We start from the raw sequence: 25,721 nt of genomic DNA, 5'->3' as shown, positions 1-25,721 counted from the left end.
ATTCTCGAATAGATGAATCAGATTGTTGTTGACAAAGCGGACATCAGAAGTCCTGCCCCATCTTGATTCTGATAGGTTGGTGAGGTAGAAGTGACATTGATGAGTGCTGCGCTGCACCAAGGGTTGAAGTGTTGTAAACTTTGCAGAGGGCGTTTTTGCTCTCTGGATGCTGAGCGCTGAAAACACTGAACTACATTGGTTTTGTGTTGAAATTGGGCACTGACAACGCAAAAAGCATCGTCTGTCAACACAGGCCCTTATGTAACCCCTTGCAAGTCTTTATCTGGTTTGTACTGTTGTTGTTATTTTTTCCATTTTCCTGTGTCGATAACTTATCACTTAACAAACAAAAGTTGGAAACGAAAAAAAAAGAGAATTTGTGACAATTGATTTTTTTATGCTTCTACAAAAGAAAGATATGTTAAAAAAAAACATGATTTCCATATCTTGTTTTTGCTCCATGTTTGCCTACTTATCCATCTGCCTGTCTCTCCCCTTCTCTGTCTATTAGAGTCAAATCTCTGTCTTAATGGGCAACTATTGTATCCTGCCTCTCCCCTTCTTCTATTCATCACACTACCACACGCACATACACACTCCCTCTGAGGGGGCCCCTTAACCAGGCTCTCCATATGCCTGACCCCCACCTCCTTTCTCCTCCTCTTTCCTCCACAACCCCCTTCTCCTTTCCCCCCGTCTCCTGCTCCCACTCTTGGCTTCTGCTCTGCTGCTGCTGCCCCACGCTGCCATCTGCCACGAGAAAACAGAGGCTGAAAGAGGGAGGAAGAGGAAGAAAAGAGTGGTGAAAAGAGGAAGACACGCGGGAAGAAAAGACTTAGGAGGAAAAGCGGAGAAAGAGGGACAGAGAAAAGATACAGAGAAAAAGAGGGAGAGAGTAGATGTGGACACAATACAGCACAGAGGCTGTCCATCTGCTCCCCCTCTCGCCTCCCTCTCCCCTAATGACACACAGCCTCACACACACCACAAAGCGAGTATTTAACCTCAACACACACACACACACACACACGAGAGGTAGACAGAGAGCACAGAGAGCAGCCTAGCCTCACTCTTTACCCGTTCTTCTCCACTGAGCTTGCCTGTATTACACCCTTGGGGTGGCAGGTGATGGGTGGAGGGAAAGGATGGGTGTGGGGGTAGAGAGTGGGGGAAGGGGTGTGTATGATTGAAAGACAGCATGTAGGGGATACAGGATTGAAACTGATCTGAATCAACACCAACACATCCTCCACCCCACCCCCACCTTTTCATCCCCAAATCTCAATAAGAGAGCAGCTTGCTTCCCTTGTCACTATGACAACCTCTGTCAATCACACTGTAAGGAGGAGGGGGGGGGGGGGGCTGGATTAGGAGTGGATGCCCAGACTTTAGAGAGTGGGGTTCACTCTAAAGCATTTTCATTCATTCATATTTGGTTTACTTTCTCATTTCAGTGCATGATTTCCAACACAGTAACACAACAACATACATCATACAATATTGTCTCAAAATACTTATACACTGTCCATAAACAAAAAGGAGCAAGGAGAGGAAAAAAAATAACACAAGTTCCTGAAATGACAATAAATGAACCTTGAACCTTGAAGTTGATACAGAATCAGATGGCTAACCCTTTGTGAGATTAAGGTCGGAAAATGAATGCATTCGTTTCTTTTAGATCGCATACTATTTTGTCCCTTTAGGCATAACGTAGCTAAGCTAGCGCACAGACAGCAGGTTTGGTGGAAAACAACGACACCTTCGCACTTTTGATTGGCTAATTTCACACAGCTTAGTTGACAAGTCAAAAGTAAACTCCACCTCATGACATCAAATATTTCCCCTTTTTTAGGTTCTCTTTAGCTCTTTTCATTGACTTTTTGATCAGTTTCAAGTCCCTTTTTCCAGAGTCGATCTACCACGAGTTCCTTATTTTCTTTCAAAATGTAAACACGTTTTTTTTCCTACCATTTCATGAATTCTTCCACCCAAGTTTGGAAACAGATATACAATATATAAACAATGTAGAAAACATTCATATACCCTGCTGGCTTTTCAGACAACGGGAGCCTCCACGAGAGGATGGGCTGGATACATAATCTAATTGGTTGATTACTATATTCTATTTAATTATCTGATTTTATAGACCTCATATCTTAAAGAAAATTAGATGTTTATTATAATACATTAGGCCATTTTTCTGAATTAAAAATAAATCACATCAGAGCCTGACACAACCCAGACATAGAGAAAAGATTCACATTATCTGACCATGCAAGACTCAATTATTGATAATTGACGCCTCACAAGTGTCTTGATTTTGAGTTAAACTTATGAGACTGAAGCACAAGAGAAAAAATCGGCACAGCTTCATGTCGACTAAACAACACCTTCACTGATGGACCTGTCAAGCTCTGAGACAAGGAGATGGCTGTCAGGTTTGGACACACACACACACACACACACACACACACACACACATACATACACACACGCACGCACACAGACACACACAGACACACACCCGACTGTGTAGGTCAACACACCCTGCAAACACAAGATTCCCCAAAGGCCTTGTTCCTACACAGTATCACACACACCAAACACTGGTTTAGAGGGTGTGATGGCCGAGAGGAGGTGAAGAGGGCGTGACCCAAAACAACTGATCTCATAGAGGAGAGGAGAGGAGAGGAGAGGAGAGGAGATCTCTGTGTATATGACCACAAATGGAGAGAGCAGACACCAGCTGTCACTTGCTTATGTCAGCCCTATTCTCAGCTTCTATGTGTGTGTTGTATTCCTGTGTGTGTGTGTGTGTGTGTGTGTGTGTGTGTGTGTTACTGTGTGATCTCAGCTAGCCATGACTGGTTTCAATTACACAGCAAACTTTGACCCTGTGTAACCAAGCGGGGAAACCAGCTACTGAGAGCAAGAGGTACAGTGAGAAGTAGAGCGCATAAGAGCGGCAGTGGTGAATTCAGAGATGGTGAAGCCAACAGAGTTTTTGACTCAAACTTGTGAATAAAAAACACATGATACATGTCATACTATGCATCTATGAAAAGCTCACACACAAAATAACACTTTCATGGACAGCAACTTACCCTTTTCCGTGGGGGTCCTCTTTCTTCATCTTTTTGGCCCCGCCCCGATGTGGCCCCGCCTCCTGCCCGACCCTGTCGCCCCCCTTTGCCTTCTCCAACTGAAGGTCTGATGGTCATCCTTATCTCAGGTGGACAAATGTAGTTTTCAAGGTTCTTGGGGGGTTTCTTGGTGCGCTTGGTGGTCTGGATCTTAAGCTTCAGACTTCCTTCCTGGAAACTTGCTTCCTTGATAGAAAACTCCTGCTCCTCCAAAAGCCCCTCCCCTTGATCCTCTAGCCCCTCCCCTTCGCTGATGGCACCATGAATCACATCATCACTGCGAACCAAACCCATGCCCCCTGCTCCTTGCTGGTTCCCTTCATTTGGCCCCACCCTGCCTCCCTGTAACTCCGCCTCTTTGGGTCGGGCCGAGCCAACCAGATCCCTTGGCTCCATCCACACTGCCACCTGAGCCAATAAGGATTCGTAAAGCTGTACTAGCCAGCCAATAGAAAGACGTAGAACAGAGGGAAGTTGGGCTGGTTGGTTGTTGTCAATCAACTACTGGAGTTGGATTGGTTGTCCCGCGGGAACACGGCGAAGCCAGGGACAATCTGCGGAGAAAGCAGGTGAACAATACGATGAGGGATTTATTATTTTTTTAAACAGAGTCATCCTCATAGCTTACACTGCAGAGCTAGCTTTGAGCACAGGCCTGTCTGCTGTCATCACCATCATTAGCTGCCTGTTATGCATGAAGAAAAACACACACGCTGCACAGAGCTGTGGAGGCATGCTGCCATTCTCTCATTTACATTCGGTGCCTCACAAAAACAATCTCAGTTTGGACTCCCACTTGCCTTTCGCTCCTCCTACTCTCTCATTTACTCACCCTTCGCTTACCCCCTCTCCCTCCCTGCGTCCCTCATTCCATCCCTACCACGGATCTGAAGCAGAGCTGTGCAGACAACGGAGTGATCAGTGCAAAATAAGACATTCCTCTTTTCTGCTCTTAAACCAGGCTGAAGTTAGCCTGAGGACACAAGAAGCTGACTTCTGTTTTTCTTCTTTTTCTTTCAGTAGATCAGCGAAGAAAGGGGGGGGGGGGGGGGGGGGGGGGGGGATCACACATGGGAAGAAGTGAACCCAGCAGAGTAAGACGGAGAGAAGGAATCTAATTCTTTCCCCAGATGTGGTTTACGAGCTGGTCTGGAAAAAACAGCGTCTGAACTGTTTTACACATGCATGAAGTGGCATTAATAAACACACAAGCATTAAATAAAGCATATAGTTATGCACAGAAATACACAGAAATGACAGTGTTGCTGTCACTGAGTATACTTCTACACCCCTGCAGCTATTTGTGCTCTCTAGAGGAGAGGTTGTGTCCGCCATTTGTTAGAGAATTTAGATCATTTTTTTCCCCTTTTTGGATCATTGCACATGCAGATACAGATCGACGAGACAGACTTCAATCAGTACACATGGTGGCATATGCATTCACTCAGGCTTACTTCCACACAGGCGTATAAACAGAAAGCAACCCAAACAAACACTGGACTACATCTCTCACTACAGCTCCAGGGAATCCCATCAGTCAATATGACATGAGGCATGACTGAGCTGGAAGTGGGGAATGCTCTCACACACCGAGCTTAGACCAACATCATTTACACTGATGTGAACCTAGACTGGACCTCTACCTGCGGACACGACTCAAATAAAAGCTTACAGCCTGCTGCAGATTTACAACGAACTGGGAGCACAAAAGGTTTACGGCATATAAACCTGTATATGGTATTACCCAACCTGATGGGGGCAATATAGAATTACCCACCCCCTTGCCTCTGCTAATACCCTTACTGACATGGTTACTGTTGGTATTTAACACTAGCTGTGTGTGTATTTCTCTTCTGTACCAGCCCACGCTACTGTACTAACAGCTGATCCCCTTTATAATGCCTCATAGAACATGCTTACAGCTACACCCGCTTATCCTTTAAGGTCCCTGGGGGCTGGAGACACTAAGCTGGGTACAACATGGACAGGTCACCGGTCAATCACAGGCTGGCACATTCAGGCTCACATCCACACATATGGTAGATGCCAATTAGCCTTACCTCGATGACTCTGAACATTGGGAAGAAATCAAAAGAAAGCCCAGCTAGATTTCAATACTGTCTGTGCTTACAGTGTGATTGAACAACAATTGTAATTCACAGCAGCAGTTCAACCATTTAAGGCCGCACACAAACATTGTCAAACGCTGAGGTCAAAGTTTTACTTCTGCCTTTGCAAGATTAAATAAAAAGGGAAAGGCCTGTTTCCACTCTGCTCTCTCTTTAACAGTCAAGTTTGCCAATCTGAAACCACCCGAGCTTACTCATACTGGTTCTGGGTGTAGGTTCTGGTGGATCCCATGCTGGTTAAGTATGAAAAAGGCTTAAAGGACCAAACAGTGGTTTGGACTGTTTAAGCGTATCACTCAAAATTGCTGCCAAACATTTTCCAAACCCATAGAAATTATTTGATTGATTTCCTAGCTTCCTGGAAGTTCATTCAATAAGTGCGGTATGAAAAGGAACTTCCAAAACTTGCTGGTGTTTTTAGGCTGTTTTGTTTTTATAGAGCAATCCTCCTTTTCATGGTTGAAATTCTCTGAGGAAGATGATTTCTTCTTGTTGCCTCAAGAAAATCTTCCAACGCTTCACTTAAGCTGCCCAACACTGACCTTTTAGGAAAAAAGAAACTAACATATTCTCATTAGTCTTCATATTAGTTTACTATTGTCTCACTTTTTATGTTGGATTTTATGGCGACAGAAATTTTGAGTGCATTGCTTTTGGACAGCCTAAAATCTCAGCTACAGATGCTGCAGAGGGTTACACCAAACAGCAACACTGATGCATAGAAAATGAGCCTAAATGTTTATATTGATAGATTACCAATCTTGGCAGTCCCTGCGAGATAATTAAATTCCATATTCTGTTATTATGCAAATCATGGCTTACTTGGAGAATCAGTCCAAAAACATGCAGCATGTTTTGGAAATTGGTCAAAGTTGATGTGCACTAAAGGTAATTTGCGTTTGATGAGCTAACTCGTGCAATACCATGACACTATAGTCGCCCTTGATAACTATTAAGTATTCAAAGTTGTACAAGGATAACTCAAAGACAGTGAGTCTGGGCTCAGTTACTGATCATACAGCGCCCACATGACCTTTTTTGGTCCTCCAGGATCCTCCCTGTCCCTAATGTCAGCGCGGTGACTCGGCCTCATGGCATGTGTGAAAGCCACCCTGTGTGTCATGTGACTGACTGAGGACAATGACAGGAAAAAGAGACAGCTGCCAACTACAACATCAAACACGTACGTACGCACACGTAAAAAAAAAAAAAAAAGAAAGACCAATCCACATGGGTGGTGCTGTTTAAGACTCCTCTCACAACATTTACCCAGTGTGACAACAAAATGGCGTCATATATATATTTTAGCACGATCTTCAGTCTGGATCATGACTGCTTCTCCTCCCTGCTCGCTGCCCTGAGCTGTGTTAGTTCTCTGTTAGCTTAGAGTTTATGTAAGACTGACCCCTCCACGGGCCTCCCTTGCCCAGCCTGAGTCTCCCTGTCTCCTCTCTCTCTCCCCCCCCCCCCCCACCCTCTCTCGCTCTTACACACACATGCACACCTCGACCAGCCTCAGACAGCAGGGTGATTGTAAGAGGCCAGACTCGCTGCATAAATAGCTTTATTATGTTCTCAAAAACTAGCAGCGCTAACCAAGCAGCTTCCCTCTCAAATAGCATAAGGTCGCTCCCTGTGCTGGATGTGAGAGGCTGTGAATGAGACACTCAGCCTCGTCCTTTGAAAACAATTATGATAAAGCATCCATAATGGAGTGCAGACAGACAGAACAGAGATGGCGAATGATACGGACACACAGACAAAACAGACTGAGTGTGTGTGCAATGTGTGTGAGAGAGAGAGGAGGAGAGAGAGGGATGGCAACAGAAACACAACCTTTTAAGGCTGCATACCCAGCAGCCCAGTGCCTGAGGTGGACTCACAAATAGCTCACACATGCAGACAGATGCTCACACACACACACACACACACACACTCAGGCTCACACATTCACACATCCAAAAGCAGTGCAAACGCCCGTTTGATTGCACAAGGTGAAGAGCCTTTTTTCTGCTCTCCTTTGATGTGAGAGTGGAGTAGAGGCTCGACCGGCCCTGGCACAGGATGAGTATCTCATGAAATGATGAACACTGTCTGCCTGCCATTTTCACTCCTCATTTATCTCTCTCTCTCTCTTTTTTTTTTTTTTTTATTCTGGCCCTCGAGCGAATGTTGCAATCAAGTTAACAAATGTTTTTTAGAAGGATCAAATCCTTGGTTGGAGACGAATCAAAAAAGGTATGTCCCCAGACTTATAGTGCTTCCAAAGCCAATGGAGGAGCATGACTTCTCTGGCTCGGAGTCTATTAGACCTCTGCCTCGGAGCGGGGCAAGGTGAAGGAAGCAATCTTTTTTTCCCCTGTCCACATCAAAGACAAATTCTGTTTTTTAAGTGAACATTACCAAATTCTCCCTTTGATACGAAAAGGTAAATAGAAACCCTACTATCCCTTGCTTAGCATGGATGGCACAGGCATGTGTTCAGCTGGAAGGACAATCATGTGTGGTGGCCGTTATAGAAAAATGATGGCCTTGTGCAGTCGGGCAAGCACACACTCCTCTAGATGAGCCATATGCCAGGTAGCACTAAAACCATCCTCACCTAACTACCTCGGCACAAGCAGATGAATGTTAAACCATTTTAACTGCAGCAGAAGCCACAAAATGGCTGTCAGCAAAAAACACCTCCCCTTCTCCCCAACTGTCCCCCCCCCCCCCCCCAAACCTCTGTTTTCTCCCCTCTTCTCTGTGCTACCTCTTTCCTTTAGCCTCTCTCTCCCTCCCTCCCTCCTCACTCGCTCACTCTTTCTGTACACTCTGCCAAAAGGTGCTCCAGTGCTGATATTCCGTTAAGAGCGCCTGCCAACAGTAAGATTTGTCCTTGGATCCTGTTCACATTCCCTCCTCCCCCTCTCTGTGATCCTGTTTCGACCCGAGGTATCCAGCTCAGAAGGGGGATACACCTAATCGATTTCTCATGCTTTAATTCAATGGTGGCATGGGCATCTCATTACCTAATAGGGGGGCTTTAATAGCTTACTTCATACTATTACGCCACAAAAGCACGGCTAGAGTTTTCACTTTAAACCCCTATAACTTGTTCACAAGATGAGATTGATGGTTTCCATCACCTCTATTACCCATCACTCAACCCAATTCTTTTCCACCTGGTCACACCTCGGTATTCTCACTCTTTTTCTTCCTTTTTATCCATTGCTCATTTCTTCCCTCTCCCTTCCCACAAATCCTACAGACCTGACCATTTTTCCTCACTTTCACTGACTCATTCAGGCTTGTCTATTTATCTTCTGGTCCTGTGGTTGTGGTTTCTAGAGGCTACTGATAACAGCAGAGTACTGCAGTTCACTTCAAGACCTCACCTTCATCCACACTGCCAAAGCATGGACATCAGTTTTTGACCAGGCTGTTTCTGACAGTCAAGCAAAACTGATCAGCTATTTATTAACATAGATAGTTGAGTAACTTTGGCTTCCACTAGGTCAAATACCTGCAATGTGGGAAGCAATAGAAGTTCTGATACCATTTCTCCTGTCCCAATTCCAATATTGGAAAACCCAAACCTAAAATTGGGTACCAGCTGATAAATTGTACCCCTCTATTATTAGTGCAGCAAAAAATATACATATTATAGGAAAGAAAAAGTGATTTCTACATTTAACCGACATTATAATCTCCACAGCACTATACTGTTGTCATTTATTATCGGCACACATGAGTGACCTGGAACCAGCTGATTTTTTAATGGTAATTGGTTATGATTTTGTAAGTAGTATCTGAGGCTGATACAGATACTGTTATAGCTATCACCATACTGCTATTGGGACAACTCTATGCATTGCCTTAAAAACAAAACAAAAAAAAACTTAACAAGGTAAAGGCAAACTGAGAAATATGACACACTACTTTCATACTTAGTGAGCAGTAGCTTAAAACATTCACAACACTCAGCATCTGACATTTGTCCCTCCTCGACCCCTAACATCAACCAAACAGGTAGAAGAAATAAAACACATCCGACCTCAAATAATCGAAAAATGTCAATGTATACAGGTAAATGTGACGTCATGACCATACTGAACCAGTCCCAACCATCTGCCAGCGTGCTACATGTCACAAACATGTTCTGCAATGTGATGGCCTATCATTGTCAGTGAAGAAGCTGAGGTCCACCTCAGCAGAAAGACACTGAGTGTTTGAGCAGCTCCTTCATCAATGTGTAGTGGACACTTTATCCCATTGACCTAATTAGCTGTTTTATTTTACTGCCACCTAATTAACAAGGTATTACACACAGTAAGAATAGCTTGAGACTGAGTAGTTCAGCATTGTTTGGGATCCTCTGTGTGTACGTGCGAGACTGTGCGCGTGGTGGACTAAGTATGCTGGCGCGCGCGTGTGTTGATTTTTTTTTTTTTTGGCATGTTACTGGAAGAAATCTTTAAAATTTTCAGGTTGATTAAAGTATAAAAAAAAAATGGCCCACTGCATGAAACGTTGACGATATATGTTGAGTTGACTCGGCAAAGCAGACAAACAGCAGCACATTGATATAAACATTCAAAGGTGTATTCAGGTGTGGAATGTGACCAGTCGACCGGGACTACTTACCCATGTCTAATGTTGTCACACACTCGGCTCTACCGTGTAAATATTTCATCAAGATCATTTACAATCCATTTAGACACATTTTTACCCAAGCAGTGGATGGGATGACAGCCTCCCGGGGACCTGTCAAACGAAGCCACGATTATGTGGAGATATTTTTTGACAGAAAACCCCGAGGAAAATGGCGTCAACGGGGCTTTGGGAAAGAAAAAAAAAAAAAAAAAAAAGCCAAAATAGGATTTGCTGCCTGATGACAGAAGCGAGCAAAGGTAGCCGTATGTGGAAGAAGAAAAATCCAATCGGAAACTTCGCGCTTGTGTCCAAGTTCCCGTCAGAAAAGAGATCTTTGGAGGCTCCTCCGGTGCATCGACTCGTGTTGTGGAGATCCGCGGCGGTGCAGAGAGGCTCCAGTGCCCTGCAGGATCGCTGGTCACTCGGGGAGCTGCACAGCTCTCAGATCCCTCACAAATCCGCTACTCGGCTGGTGAGGGAAGGAGGAGGAGGAGGAGGAGGTGGTGGTGGTGGTGGGGGGTGGAGGGGGGAGTGGGACTATTACTGCAGTCAAAACAAGCCCGCATACGACTACAAGCCCAAATCCAGCGGGAAAATGTCAGCGACAAGACCGCGCTTTCCGCCGTCAGTTCACGAGACAGAGGATCCGATGAAGGAGGCGGTGGGTATAGGTCGCTTTCCTTCCGCTGGTTGTATCAAATCAGGGTTTTCTCTCCCTATGCCCCTCTCTCTCTCTCGCTCTCTCTCTCTCTCTCTCTCCCTCTCGCGCTCTCTGCTTTCCCGATCGGTGAATGTCAGGTCCCGGAGCCTGGTGTCTGGTAATGATCTCACCCAGCAGACTAAGAGCTCTGGCCGAGCAGAGCAGAGGAAGAGGAGAGGAGTGGAGGAGCGACATCGCCTCCACCTGGCAGCATGGGCGCGTGTCTCCTTTTGCAACCTTCCCATAATTCCCAGGGCGGTCTCCTCTGGGACTTTTCAGTGCAAGGTGGGACAACACCATCTGGCTAAAAGGCTGATGTTTTGACCGAGTTACTGCTGTAGGACACAGTGATGTGATGCATTTAAAAAAAAACAAAGTTTGCTATAAATACAGAAGTTTTGGAGAGTGAGGCTCTGAAAGGGTCTGACATTTATTTGTGTAACATCCAATGATGACTCTAGATAGTTAAAAGTCTGAAGTCTGAGTTTTGCTAATTCTCTGGGCCAATTTGCCACCAGATATTACACCAGAGACGTACCAGACTCATTTAGATCATGCCTTGCATGTTCCTGAATGCGAAGCTCAAGGAACCTACCACAGAGAAAGGTAAGAAAACAATGAAAGGGCCCCTCCTGACTTGAATTTATTCAAAATGTTTAGATGTCCCTGGCCGGGACTGCAGCACCACAAAGAGCACAGAGTTTGATAGATATGAGGAAACTGATTCACAGGTTCACAAAACACATTTATTGTGTTTTAAGAAACCCTAATGTGACAACGAATGCAACAGATTCCATATTTAACATCTTCAAGATTCAAGGTGACAGTTACAGTAGATCAAAATAACTCCCAAATCAGTGTTAAATAAATAAAAAACAGATTAGAGGTGATTACACAATAGAAATAATATCCAAATACTTCTGTTAGAGTTACACTGAAACTGAAAGTTTTAGGTTTGGGTGTCACATATTAAATGGTCGGGACTTAAAAAGAAGAATGAGAAAGTCACATTACATACTTGGAACACTGTTACATAGTTTCCCTGAGTCATAACTTAGTACAAAATCATTTAATATGTTGTTTGGAGTTTCTACATGAAAAATTTGCCAAACCTGTGGACTTTTTCATAATAAAAGCTTTGCCCATGAACCAAAGGGATGACTGCTGCTGATTTAATTTGACAGGCCGCGAATAATGAAGTCCAATCCAACATGTGTTTTCAGTGAGACAAAAGATGCCACAACACACTCTGCCAACACATTGATTCAGAGGAAGAAAGAGTGGGTGTGTGAGGGGATGATTACAGGTAGATTATTGTGTGTGTATGTGTGTGTGTGTGTGTGTGTGTGTGTGTGTGTGTGTGTGTGTGTGCGCGCGCGCGCGCGCTGGTGCTTTCCCCTTAAGATGTCTAATTATATCACACTGGAAAACTAATGTAACCTGAACAAGCCTCAGTTGTTCCATTAACTCATCATTGTCACAAATTGTTTATATCGTGTCTCCATGCAAACCCTGACCTTTCCTTTATGGAAAACATCCTTTAACATTAGCAAGTGATGCAAATGATGTCAGATGACCTTTTCTCTTTAGTGCCCCACAGATAGCTGTTACTCAGCCCTGGCATGTGTGAGCGTAAGGGTGTGTGTGAATGTGTGTGTGTGTGTGTGTGTGTGTGTGTGTGGATAACCCACTGGGAGGTATTTCATTAGGTGGGGTGGTATTTGTGATAATGCGCTCAGTACCATGCAAATATTCAGCACAGTTTTGTATTTGTTGTTAGAAATGTGCTCTGCCATCAGTGGATTGGGTGTTGTTGCTTTTCACTTCCTCTGCTGCTGCGGCACATTGACGAGATACACATAACCGTTTGGTGTGTTTGTGCCTGTGGTTTAAAATGTTTGTACAGTAAATTGTGTTTGTAGTGTCAATGCCATAGTGATTCTATCCATTTGCTGCTTTCTAGCATAGTTTTACTTTCCATTTTACTTCCATAAAGGACCCGGGTTAATTCAAATTTTGGTTGAAGCTTAGCATTATTGAGACTTTAAAATTAGGCTCAAATTTTAGGATTGATAGCTTTCAATTTTTTTTAAATTTGGTTTTAAGGAAGATAAATACAATCTTCCTCAAAATATATGTAGGCTCCTTAAATATAGACTAATAAAGTTGTGTATTTGCATGCATATGTATGTTCTCATTGATGTGTGTCTATTGATTTGAGATGTGTGCTAGAATACAAAGAGACCCCTGAGAGTGAGGGGTCAACAGCTGCTCCCCAACAACCAATCAATTGCAGGGTATCAGTAAACATTACACACAGACACACATGCACACACACACACACACACACACACACACACACACACACACACACACATACAGACGGCACTCTGTTCTTGAAACTGTTGCCATGGATACCAGATACAGGCAGCCAAGAGGGAGCAGTTTTCCAGCTTAAACTGTAAATATTGAATTATGACGGGGAGGAAGGAGACAGCAGAGCAGGGCAAACGCTCCTGCCTGAATGATCTAAATATCCAGATCATCCTTTCATCTCTATTCACTGCTACAGGAAATCTGGTGCATCATTCATGTTCATCAAGTTCTACATAAAAAGATCAATGTGTCTCCTCCGGTCCTCGTCATTTATCTGAGTGTCTCTTCTCCAGACTGAGAGCTGCCCCCATTCCTTCTTCCCTGCCTGCCTTTTTGTGTGCGAGATTTTCATTCCCTCAAGTGGGATGCCAAAGTAAATGCTTCCCCGTGCTTGATTTGCTATACATAAAAGTGAATCTCATTCAAACCACTTCACCAAATGCTGAAGCTTTCATGTGGTGATAGCTCCTCTGTGGTTTCATCGATGGGGAGAGAGAGGATTGAGATAAGAAGTAAAGAAAGAGGAAAAAGTGATTTAAACAATTAATAAATGTTCTAAGGGAGGCCGTTGGAGAGAGGAAAAAAAAACAAATGAATAATAAAAGCGGTAAGTGGAGTCAGCAGAGCTACAATAACAACAACACACTGATGCTCATAACAAAGCAGAGGCACTTGACTGCTCTGAGAGTTGACACGCTAACCTTGAGCTGACATTGCGAGCAGGGGAGACTCACATTCAATCAATGAAGGGCTTTTCTCAGGGAGTCCACTAATCTCACAGGGCAGCCGAGGGTTCATCAGAGCCCAGAACCCCCTGGGACTGACAGAGCTAATGGGGTTAGCTGAGAGAGAGAAGGAGTGTGTGTCTGTGTGTGTGCAAGACAAGTGTGTTGCACATGCAAGGATCATGCAGCTGTGTGTGATAACCTGCACTTGTGTGTTGTATATACAGACAGCGCATGTGTGTACGAGTGTGAGAAAGAGCGAGGGTCGTGCTGATGGAGTGAGAAGTTAATGGGACGTGTGACAAGGTTGATTACTAAGGCCTCAGTGATCTGGCTGGGTTAATGAAGTAAATGACTTCTTGGATAACACACCGCTGAGGCGATCTTCAACTACTGATACACTCAGATAAACCAGAATGACCTCCTCTTCTCCCTCATTTACCTTCCAGCGACACCTGGGTTTAACTTCCTGCGGCACTAAGCTGCAAGCACACATCTTTTTTCATTCAAGATTCGAGTACTATGTTTCTATTTAAATGTGTTGTTTAGTCGATGAATGAAATACATGTACAAATAAATAAATTCAGAAATATTCAGTGGGTTTTAATTCATCCCGGGACTTTTACAAACATTTTTGTATTTACTATGTTTTATTTATCTGTGTTTCTTATAACTGGGCTGTGTGTCATATTAAACATAAATGTGGCCATTTGATGTGTTGTAGCAGAAACACCTTAAAGCTAATCTTCACATGCAGCACTTGGCAGGTCACAACAAAACATTCATATAGTTAAAACAACACTGAATTAACATGAATATATTATACAAGATATAATACAGAGTGACACAGAGCAGTGAATGGCAAATATGACAATGGCATGTGACACGATACGATGCCATGCCATGCCATGTGATACGGTTTCTTACACTGGACTCTGTCCCCTTGGACGTGCCAAAAACTCCTAAATAATCAGACCCAATAATAGTCCTTAGTGCTTCTAACATTTTCACATGGTATCACACCAAAGCAGCTTAATAGCGTGCCCATAGGAAGTAAAAACAAGATAGGGGGCAACAAACAATCCTGGGTCACAGCAGGTCAGTGCGACCGGAAGTTGTCATGTGAAGAAACAAGAAAAAACAAAACAACCCAAAAATGAAAGTATAAGCTACATTCAGATAAATCACAGCTGCTTTGCACACAGTGTAAAGTCTCTCTTAAAGTGGCACACCTGTCATTTGCACTACTTGCATCTACGCACAGAGGAGAAAAAGAGTTACTGAAAGACTGTGGCCTTTTTTCCATTTAGGGATGAGATGGAGATTCTTCTTCTAATGAGAGCAATAACGACGTCTGAGAGAAGACGCAGACCAGAACAAAACAACAACAACACAGATGGAAGCTAAGCCAACAACAAAGACGGCTCTGAATGCAGTTGACTGCGGACTCCCTGCTGTCTCCATCTATGTGGAGAGATGACATTGTGCCCATCCTCCTGTTACTTATAGGGACATTATCATAATGGTGTCGTTTATGAGCTGAGCCTTCAAATGGGCTCAACTTGAAGTCCTCCACAGGGCGTGTGTGTGTGTGTGTGCGTGCGTGCGTGCCTGTGAAGCTGCAGGCAGAAAGCAGTGAACAAAATAATTCTGCCCTAATATTTATTTAAACTGACAGTTCTGGCATCTAACAATGCAGCCAAGGACTGACAGCACCAATCTGATCAATCTCTAAACAAACTGCAGCAAAGAGAGATGTATTTGTCCTTTTGTGCTTTCTTATTGTGTTCTCACTAAAGACATCTGCAGAGAAGAAGCTTTAAATGGGTGAATGTCGAGCAGTCAGAAATTAGATATAAATAGGTTCAAGTCTGGATTCATAGCTATACTATGGAAAGAAAAAAAAAGCAACAGATAAGAGTGTCAGCATCTTATCAGTGGATGAATAATAAACAATTAGTTCTAAGAATCCCATGTTTGCCACGGCTTGTATGAACCTTCACACCTCCAACATCCACCCTACAGCATCCTGTTGTGTTATAACTGTGCATGTGGTCAGATACAGTTGCATAGTGTGTGTGTGTGTGTGTGTGTGTGTGTGTGTGTGTGTGTGTGTGTGTGTGTGTGTGTGTGTGTGTGTGTCAGTCAGAAACAGAGAAGACTGTAGATGACACAATACTGCCACTTTCCCAGAGACTGTGTAAGTAGAATGGAGAATCTGACAGCAGGTGACTCAAACTGATCTGATTGTGATGTGGCTTATTCATTCAGTCAAAGTTCCTTATAAACCTCTTATTACCTTATAGACAGTTTATGATGTCATTAAGAGGTTACATACACTTCATAATTAAGACAGCGTAAACATCAGTATCAGAAACAGAGAGTATACACTATATTTCATGATATGAATATGCCATGCACATATATTTTCTGAGAGATATCTAAACTGCTGTATGTAATGTATATTGACGTGTTTGCACATTTATTCTGTTCAGTTCCACCTATTTTAGGAAGATAAATTGCTATAATTAGACAGGTATAACCATTGTATGATGTTGTTTATGTATGATGCTGTCCTTGTTTTTATCCATATTTCCATTTCTGTGTAGGTACATTGACAGCAACATGCAAAAAAAGAGTCAAACCTTGTATGCCAGATTGCTGATTCTGAGCCATCAGATGCAGCAATGGATACGTGCCATAAACAGAAAGAGAAGGTCTGATGAAAAACTGACAAGTTTTAGATATTTATGCTTGAGGCAAGTTCAGGCTGCGGACAGCTCTATTTTCCTCTTTCATCTTAAGATATAACACTTAAATTAGATGTGAACATTTTGTGGTTGCACTTTGTGAAATAGGTATCACAAATAACATATTATACTGTTCTAAATTAAATCTTATTCAAAAACATTTTTAAAGACACATAGCAACACATACATCTTATTCCTTATTGTGTTATCGTCTGATTGTTTTCTAAAAAACAATTTTCAGTTAGTCTATGAAGGTTAGGTGTGGTTATTTTAATAGTAAAATGACTGACAGTTGTATGTGTGTGTTACAGAACAGGTGTTTAGCAGGGCGATACAAAGAGGATATTAAAGCACCTGTAAGGAGTTTTTGGCTGGTCATGAAACAGCCTGAAACAAATACTGATGTCTTTAAATGACCTACACAAGCAAACAAGACCACCAGCAGGAAGACTAGTTATTTCTATACAGTTGTGTGAAAAGTCATCTTCAGGAACAAACTGAACAGCCTCATGTTGACCCTCAGTTGAAGAAAAGTAGCTAGATTTTCACAGGTCCAATCAGTGTTTCAAAGCAAAACTGAAGTGACCACATACACATGCGCACACACACAAACAGATGCACACAAAAAACGACACCTGGTCGGCATTTGTTGTTTACTGAGCATGTTGTGAACAATGTCCCATCTGAAGCTGCCTCCCAGCAGCAGGATGTGGTGGTGCGACAGAATCTCGCTCAGCAACACCCACTTCCTATGAGTTTGATAAACAGCCCTGTGGTTTCACTCACTCTCCTCCTTCTCGTCAAATAGAGGCATACACTAACACACACACACACACACACACACACACACACACACACACACACACACACACACACACACACACACACACACACACACACACACACACACTCACACATATATGCACAGCTCAACAGCATCACCATCTGCTAATGTGACACGTTACCAGAGTGAGTTATTGTGCATAATGTTACCCGTGCTATCATGAGATTTACTGTGACAAACTGTATAAACGCCACCAGATTCGTTTATGTATCCATAACTCAGCTGTTGCTCTCTTCAGCCACTCAGAAAGACTGGGGGAACAAGTGAGAGAATGCCTTCAAATCATGGTAGAGGACGTCAATATGTCACATTTGTTTTAGAGCGAGTGAAGTAAGTGGTCCTGAGTTATGTCCACCACAGGACAGATATTTTCCAGTTTACGTAAGCCGGCCTGTGAGAGTCTAAAGGTTGATGAAACAATGGTAGTAAAGAACTTCTCTTCTCTTCTCTACATGGTTGCATGGGCACATACGGTCCTGTCAGTCACATCTGTGAGCTGTCAGTATTTGAATGTGTGGATGCATCTTGGGGGAGAGTGAGGGGTGTATTAGGCCTTCTGATCCTTCACACTCCTCTTGTCAAACTTAACATGAAAATGAAAGTCAGTGGAGTGTGTGTGTGTGTGTGTGTGTGTGTGTGTGTGAGAGAGAGAGAGAGGGAGGGGGGGGGGGGGTCAAAGGAGAGGAGCCATGCCTAATCCTGTGGGATGTGAGGGTATGTGCTGTGTGTGGAGATGAGATGTAGAGATGTGTTCAGCGGTGCATGGATCACAAAACCTTCGTAACTGACAGAGGAGACTCCCAAGAGACAAATGTCAAGCTCCTAACTGTTTAAATACACTTTTAAAAGGGAAAAAGAAAACCGTGTGGATCATAACGATAACCAACATTACATCACAACTGTAGAATATTCCTGGAATTTGATAACATATGAGATCTGAGTTTAGAATTTGTCTTTACATTGCAGTATAACAAATCCCACTAAGAACTGTGTTTGTTAACATTATATAGTTTGATCAAATAAAATTATGTTTTGGAATATCATATATGATCAAATAATATATAACATAATGTTATATGATAAAACATTATCATATCATTTCATACATGATATTATATTAGCCTATTTAAAAATAAATAATCTATTCATACCAAATAATATAATATAAAGTATAATAATACAATATAAAGTACAATATATATGATATGATATTATTTTACATTATATTATAAATAATAAATATTAAACAATATTGTGTAATATTAAATGAGATTAAACTTTAAAAATATTTTGTAAAAAGGTACAAACAGGAGTAGCCTATAAGATAAGAGAAAATTCACACTTTTCATTTATTTATATGTGAAAACGGTGCACAAGAAATTCATCAAATATTTAAGTAATCCTGAATTATACATGCTCTTTAAATGTATACTGAATTAGAAAAAAATATTTGACATATTTTAGGCAATATTTACTATTCCCTAAAATATAATATTAACCGGTAGGTGGCGGTGTTGGTCAAAATAAAATCTCTTTTAACCCGGAAGTAGTGCCTGTGGCTCTTTAACAGGGCAGGAAGAGTCCACCAATATAACTGACAGTTAGCTATCATGGCGCTTGATGTAAAGTCCAGATCCAAACGGTACGAGAAGCTGGATTTCCTCGGAGAGGGTCAGGTATGATCAGAAAGATACCAGTGTCTTCTCTGTTTGCGATGTTTACGTTTCGTGCCCATTTGTTCAGGCTGCTGCTGTAGAAAGCATTGAAAGAAGCTAACATGCATTAGCTGGTTGCTAATGTCAACAAAGCACTTGCTGGTTCATGCTGTTGAGCTCAGAGTGTCAATAATGGTCAAAATGTGTGTGTATCTTTGGCTCTACTTTATCTTACTTATTGCTCTCCGTCTGTCGTCTCCAGTTTGCAACAGTGTACAAAGCCAGAGACAAAACGACTGATACTATAGTTGCCATTAAAAAGGTACAGAATATTTCCTTAATATTGGACCTTAGCATGTTACGCTACTCTCATGTTTAACAATTGTTTTTTTTTTATTTTGCAGATCAAGGTTGGTCACCGTACTGAGGCTAAAGATGGTAAATGTTTTGCAGTATAGCACACATGGTATTTCACACAGTTTTGTTTGACTTAATACAATTACTTCTTAGAAACCTGTTAATAACTTGTCTCATCAATAGGTATTAATAGGACTGCTCTCAGAGAAATCAAACTGCTGCAGGAACTGCATCATCAAAACATTATTGGGGTAGGTAAGCGTTTATTATGTCTGCAAATATGAACGTTTTAAAATCCACATGCCACTGCACTGATATACTGTGATGGAAACTGACCTGAGTTTTCTATGTTCTTAAATGTGTTCAGAAGTCAAACTGAAGCTAAGTTTAATTTTCACTGTGTCCTCAGCTGCTTGATGCCTTTGGACACAAGTCCAACATCAGCCTTGTGTTTGACTTCATGGAAACAGATCTGGAGGTGAGACATTTTCTTCATCTTCTTAAAACAGTCTTATCTCCCTGTGTGTGACGCTCCAGGGTGCAGGGTGGACTGTTGTCAATTTCGCTGCCAAACAACTTTCAGTGTAGTTGCCATTACTTGTTTCTACTTAGCCCACTTTTGTAATTAGCGTATTCCTTTATTTATTCTATTAAGCACCAATTCTTTGCATTTAAACTTAAAACACTTTCTATTTTATATTGCCCTTATATTTGATGCACTTTTGTGTGACTTTTCTTTTATACTGTGACTTATAATAAACAATGTGGCGCAAGAATTTCCAAGGGATTAATAAATCTACACTTTAACATGTTATCATATTATACAGGCCTATTCAAAACCCCATTTGGAAGTTTTAGTTTATTCTCTCTCATCAATTACATTTTAGTGAAGTGTTAACATATTTCATAGACTAGCTGAAAATTGTTTTTTTAGAAAACAATCAGACGATAACACAATAAGGAATAAGATGTATGTGTTGCTATATGTCTTTAAAAATGTTTTTGAATAAGATTTAGTTTAGAACAGTATAATATGTTATTTGTGATACCTATTTCACAAAGTGCAACCTCAAAGTGTGACACAGCGTTGACTAAAAAATTATGTTATTAATACAATTTTAACATAAAGATTAAATTATATACATATGTCAGCCTCTTTAATGACATAAACACCTGTCATTAAAAATCATAAAATGCATTGTTAAAGGCCACTATGTGGCATTCGTCCATGAGCAATTTAATTTTTGTTTTTTGTTGTTGCATATATCTGTTTCGGAGTGTAGAGTTACAGGAAATGTTGGGCTCGAGTGGGGGATGACATGCACCAAGCAGTGTAAGGATAGGAAGTCAGACCTGTGACCAGTGTGATGAGGAATGTGGTCTCAGCCTCAGTACCTGGGATCCTGCTCTATCAACTGAGCTACACTTGCACCCAAAATCAGAAAACGTTTTTGTAGAATATTAACTTTGTTTGGTAACAGTGGTAATGTTATCACAATCTTCAGCTGTAAACAGCACAGGAGTCCAAATAATAGCTAAAAGTAATAATACATGAATAAACTACTTTTGAGAAGTATAAGGTTAGAGAGGCAAACATACTCAGAAAACATGCTTAGTGTGCTTATATATGACCTTTAAGAGGTTCTGTGAGGTCACTTAGGCTGTAACATTTTACCCCTATCTCCTACTCTGGTGAAATGAAAGGCTCCATATGGGCGCCCACCACCGAACACAGCTATGCAAAATAAGATAAGCACCTGTTAAAATCAATACCACTCCACTCTTGGCTCTTACAATAAATTGATGCCATTAGCGGCTTGCAGACAGACTGGAATATGATTCTCATCTTATTCCCCATACTACTAATGCCATGCTATTTTAGAGCCCTGCTTAGATTTGAGTGTTGGACCTTATCAACTACAGATGTTAGGAGCTTAGATTGTTGATGATATTACTGTGTTGTTGAGGAAATAATGGAGGATATGTAGCCTACTGTCCCTAAAGGACATTAAGTGATAGATGACAACTATTTCTTGTCATGTATTTTCTGTAACTGAAGCCTTTTTGTGTTTCCAGGTGATAATCAAAGACACCAGTCTAGTCCTGACTCCAGCTAACATCAAAGCCTACATCCTCATGACCCTACAGGGATTAGAGTATATGCACCAACACTGGGTACTTCACAGAGTAAGAGCACTAATACCTCCCATACACACATATACATACTCATTTACACACACATACACACTCACTCAATCAATCAATTAGTAATGCACAATTTGCTACTGTGTTTGTCCAGGATCTGAAGCCCAATAACCTGCTGCTGGATGGAAATGGAGTGTTGAAGTTAGCTGATTTTGGTTTGGCAAAAGCATTTGGAAGCCCAAACAGAGTCTACACACATCAAGTGGTCACCAGGTCTGTAACTTTTTTCAGTCCATTTTGTGAAGAAAAAAAAACAACAAATTGGAAAACAGATCTTTGTGTGTTTTATGCTTATTATTATTTCAGATCGTATGCAGCTGCTTATCTTCATTTATTTAACTTAATAAATCGTCATGTGCTCGATTTTATTAAGTGGATTGGATATCAAAAGGGGAAATAAATTTGCAGGCTGCAGCTGGTTGAGATGTGTGTGACAGGGTATTTAGTTGAAAGAAACTGGACAGATGAAGAGCAACTTATCTAGTCTTTCTGTAGTTTCAATTGTCTTTAACATAATTGACATTTGTAATAGAAGAGTAGTACATGTAAGAGTAGTTTGCCTGTTTAACACCTTAAAATCTAACTGACTTTCTCCCTGTTGATGGTTCCTTTCCCAGGTGGTACCGCTCCCCTGAGCTCCTGTTTGGTGCCAGGATGTATGGTGTGGGTGTTGATATGTGGGCAGTGGGATGCATCCTTGCAGAGTTACTTCTTCGGGTAAACAAACTTCACTTTCAGATATTCATGCAGTGACAGGGTAGTGATTTTTGTACCAATGATAATGTACCTGTTTGCTGTAGATACCATTCCTTGCTGGAGACTCAGACCTTGACCAGCTGACTAAGATCTTTGAGGCTCTTGGGACCCCCACAGAAGAGACATGGCCTGTTTGTAGCTTTTTTTCTGTTCTATGTCGTATTTACCTCTTGAACGTTTGAGGAATCCTTTTTCTAAACGTGTCCTTCAAATGTTTTTGCAGGGAATGAGTAGTCTACCAGACTATGTGTCCTTCAAAATATTTCCTGGCACACCTCTTGAGCATATATTCAGCGCGGCTGGAGACGACTTACTGGAGCTGCTACAGGGTCTGTTTACCTTTAACCCCTCCACGAGGAACACAGCTACACAGGTAACACTACGCTGAAGCAGCAGCTAGTCTCACCTCACACTTTCGATCATTTCCACTCAGTTTGACATTTTTTAAATTATAATAATGGGAAGAAATGGAAGACAAGAGCTAGCCTTAAAGTTTTGGTCCATATTGCAAGATTTTTGTTTGATTTGTTGTGTACATTACACTTATATGAAGATTTCAAAGGGCAATTTATATATTTTATAGGATACAAGTTCCCCTACCTCACCCCCGTACTTCTCCTCTCAAGGTTTCTTTGATATATATATATTTTTTTTTACAAAAGCTGTATCCCATTTATGTTCAAACTAGCATGTGTGTGCTAGCATATCATGAAATACAAACAAAACACAACAATGTGAAATGGCACCACAAGTGGCCAGAACATACAATCATGTTAAACCTGATTAAGATAAAGCAATCTCTTAATGATGAGTTTGATCAACCAGACCTTTAGTAAATAATTTCAGATTTATTTTCCACACCAAAAGACTGTCAACTATATGCTCATCCAGCTGTTGAACAAAAAATAATTCTCTATAGGATAAAATGCAAAAATATAAAGATGAAACAATAGTACAATACAATGACTAAAACATTTAATCCATGTTTAAATGTCTTTGTGTCAAGTTGTTTCTCTTAAGGTTTTGCATTTAAAAAAATCTGAAGATCATGCACTACACAAACTAAAATAATCTACCCTTCAGCCTAAGGAGTTGATCCAAATCCACACATGATAACAGGTTTCTACTTTTGTCTAATGTTCTTCAGGCCCTGAAGATGAGATACTTCAGTAATCGACCTGGTCCCACTCCAGGTCCTCAACTCCCCCGACCCAACTGTTCAGTGGAAGCTCTGAGGGAGAAGGAAACAGTCGGGCTGAAGAGGAAAATTGAGGGCCTGGAGACAAGTAATGAAAATATATTGGCTCATAGTTGTGTATATAATGACCTTTTCATTCACCATGTTTACATGACTTCGACAGACCCATAGTTAAATCAAGCTGTTTGATATTGTGCATAGAGCAGCAATAACCAAAAGTGTCTGCAATCAAAGGTCTGGGGATGATTTTGAAAGTAGCTGGTAAGTTTAGAACATCCCACTCAGACCAGGCTCACATACAGCACGTTGTGAATTTCAGTCTTGAGGGTTAGTGCTCCTGTGTTCTCATGTTTGTGCACACTACAGTCAGAAATCTAGAAAACCACTTGACTGAACCTTGTAATTCAAAGGGTGTTGGCTGCACGTTTAACTGCAGTAAGAGACTCAGAATAAAGTAAAGTAAAACACACATACGCAGTCGTGTAAAGACAGTTAAGTGGATTGTGGTAGTAGGGGAACATTTTACTGAAGGAGCATGTCAGAGTTACTGGGAGGTTCAAAGTCTTTTCCAGCTCCTCCTCTGGTTTTGAAAATATCTAGGTTCCTTATAGCTATGCTCCATGCTACAGTACATTAAAGAGAGACATTTAAATACTAACTTGAACTTTAGTGGTCAGTAAATTGCTCATTATATGTTTGTTTGACTTGCACATGTAGAGTTAATAAAGTGTGTATATGTATGTGTATGTTTATATGTTTTCTGACACCTGTCTTAATGTTCCTTTCAGCTGTGATGAAGAAGAAGCTCGTTTTCTGAACAGGATGAAAAACAGCAGATGATGCGTCTTCAGCCCGTTGTGGGGCTCAGCTTTCCCATTGTGTCTCAGGATTCTTCACCAAAATGAAATAAATAATAAACCGGCGGTGGGAAGGAGGCTCAACTGAGCTGGACCTGAGGACATTTTAGAGGTTGTTGCCGTGATAGCGATAGCACTTGAGAAATATGCCCAGGGTTTGTATCAAAGTATCTGCTGTGCTCAGCAGAGTTCAGCAGTGAATCTTTTGGTTCAACAGATGCTGTTTATGGTCAGTTGTTTTGACTCCTTCGGTGCTTAAGCTCAAGGTGGCTGCTGGAATATTTGTATTTATATGGCAGGAAGAGGGAAAAACAAAACTAGAAAGCTTGATTGAATTCATGTTTGTGTATTTTTTTTAGTTTGTTTTTTTTGTATGTAAGACCAATAAAATGGTGCAAATGAATATGTATGGGGTTATCCTTGTGTAATTGAGCCAAGTTCTGAGACCGCAGAGTGGGATTTTCTGGCACAACTTCCCCAACTAACAAGGTGCATGAAGAGTAAAATGCTTCAAGAGGTCAAAAAGCTCCAGCGTTTCGGTCTGTGGTCTTCATCAGAGTTCAGGATGACCCTGATGAAGACCGCAAGCCAAAACGCGTCACTCTAATTTGTTCATGAATGTTGTTCATACTACAAATGTTGCTGGAGCTTTTTGATCTCTGCAAGTTCTGGGACTACTTCAACATACTATGAAACATTGTGATATATTATTTATACACACCCTTATGGCCCACAGAACACACACTGGTTTCATGTCGGAAGTATTTACACAGTTTCCTGTAGTGTGGACTGGACTTGTGTATTTGCTCAGGTTTTTTTGGACAGTCAGAGGGTGGGGGTTATGTTGGACTGTGATCATTTGGCATAAGCCCTTTCTTCAGGGCAGACAGGTTGACGCTAGCCTTCACACCAGCTCATACATAAATGACATGTGTTTCCCCTCCTGTCTGTTCTCTTTACCATTACCGGGAACCCACATAGTCTGGCAGTGTTCAGCTGCTCCTTTCGATTTCTGTCAAACAATATTAGATCTGATGAGATGTTCAAAAAAAAAGGTCTGTCTCATGGGTTAGTGTCTGCTCATAAATGTCCACAACACAGCATTGAGAGGGGATACAGAGACATTGTGTGATTGACTACAGTTAATCTGTATGTGTTTGGCTTTTCGGTCAGATGACAGGTTTGGCAAATATCGGCACAGTCAGAGAGAGCTACAGTATAAGCCTTATCAGCCAAGGACATTTCATTGGCCCGGGAAGCCACTGTTGCCCACATTCTGTTACAAAATACAAGGTCAGGGTTTGTGGGAGAAACTCATACTTGCTCATATGTCTGAATCAGCCAGATAGGTCTGTGGGCCAAATTTAAGTGGGATGATGAAGACCGAA

At 41.6% G+C, this 25,721-nt stretch overlaps 2 protein-coding genes across 2 annotated transcripts in view; one reads left to right on the top strand and one right to left on the bottom strand.

The window, feature by feature from the left end:
- The window catches only part of setbp1 (SET binding protein 1), a 37,677-nt gene extending 26,968 nt beyond the window's left edge, over nucleotides 1–10,709 (bottom strand). Inside the window, exons 1-2 of the mRNA XM_020653619.3 lie at nucleotides 9,902–10,709; nucleotides 3,105–3,697 (exon numbers count right to left, since the gene is read on the bottom strand). Of these exons, the coding sequence (XP_020509275.2) occupies nucleotides 3,105–3,539 (435 nt within the window). The 5' untranslated portion in view covers nucleotides 3,540–3,697; nucleotides 9,902–10,709. The remainder of the gene's footprint in view (nucleotides 1–3,104; nucleotides 3,698–9,901) is intronic.
- An 8,137-nt stretch (nucleotides 10,710–18,846) lies between these two features.
- Nucleotides 18,847–24,736, top strand: cdk7 (cyclin-dependent kinase 7). Its single transcript, XM_020653632.3, has 12 exons — nucleotides 18,847–18,981; nucleotides 19,223–19,282; nucleotides 19,365–19,398; nucleotides 19,501–19,568; nucleotides 19,727–19,795; nucleotides 21,394–21,504; nucleotides 21,617–21,735; nucleotides 22,140–22,239; nucleotides 22,323–22,409; nucleotides 22,502–22,651; nucleotides 23,426–23,564; nucleotides 24,265–24,736. The coding sequence occupies exons 1-12, from the start codon at nucleotides 18,916–18,918 to the stop codon at nucleotides 24,291–24,293; spliced, it is 1,032 nt and encodes a 343-aa protein (XP_020509288.1). The 5' UTR covers nucleotides 18,847–18,915; the 3' UTR covers nucleotides 24,294–24,736.
- The last annotated feature ends 985 nt before the right edge of the window (nucleotides 24,737–25,721 follow it).

Source organism: Labrus bergylta, chromosome 2 (assembly GCF_963930695.1).
Source record: "Labrus bergylta chromosome 2, fLabBer1.1, whole genome shotgun sequence".
NCBI classification, from domain to species: Eukaryota; Metazoa; Chordata; class Actinopteri; order Labriformes; family Labridae; genus Labrus; species Labrus bergylta.
This window is presented reverse-complemented; position numbering and strand designations above follow the sequence as displayed.

What these genes read in the sequence shown, in the direction of transcription:
- cdk7 (XM_020653632.3), top strand. Translation starts at nt 18,916, where the DNA reads ATGGCGCTTGATGTAAAGTCCAGATCCAAACGGTACGAGAAGCTGGAT. An exon ending in AACACTGGGTACTTCACAGA is followed by an intron (nt 21,505 to 21,616) that starts GTAAGAGCACTA and finishes GTGTTTGTCCAG; the next exon opens with GATCTGAAGCCCAATAACCT. An exon ending in CGAGGAACACAGCTACACAG is followed by an intron (nt 22,652 to 23,425) that starts GTAACACTACGC and finishes AATGTTCTTCAG; the next exon opens with GCCCTGAAGATGAGATACTT.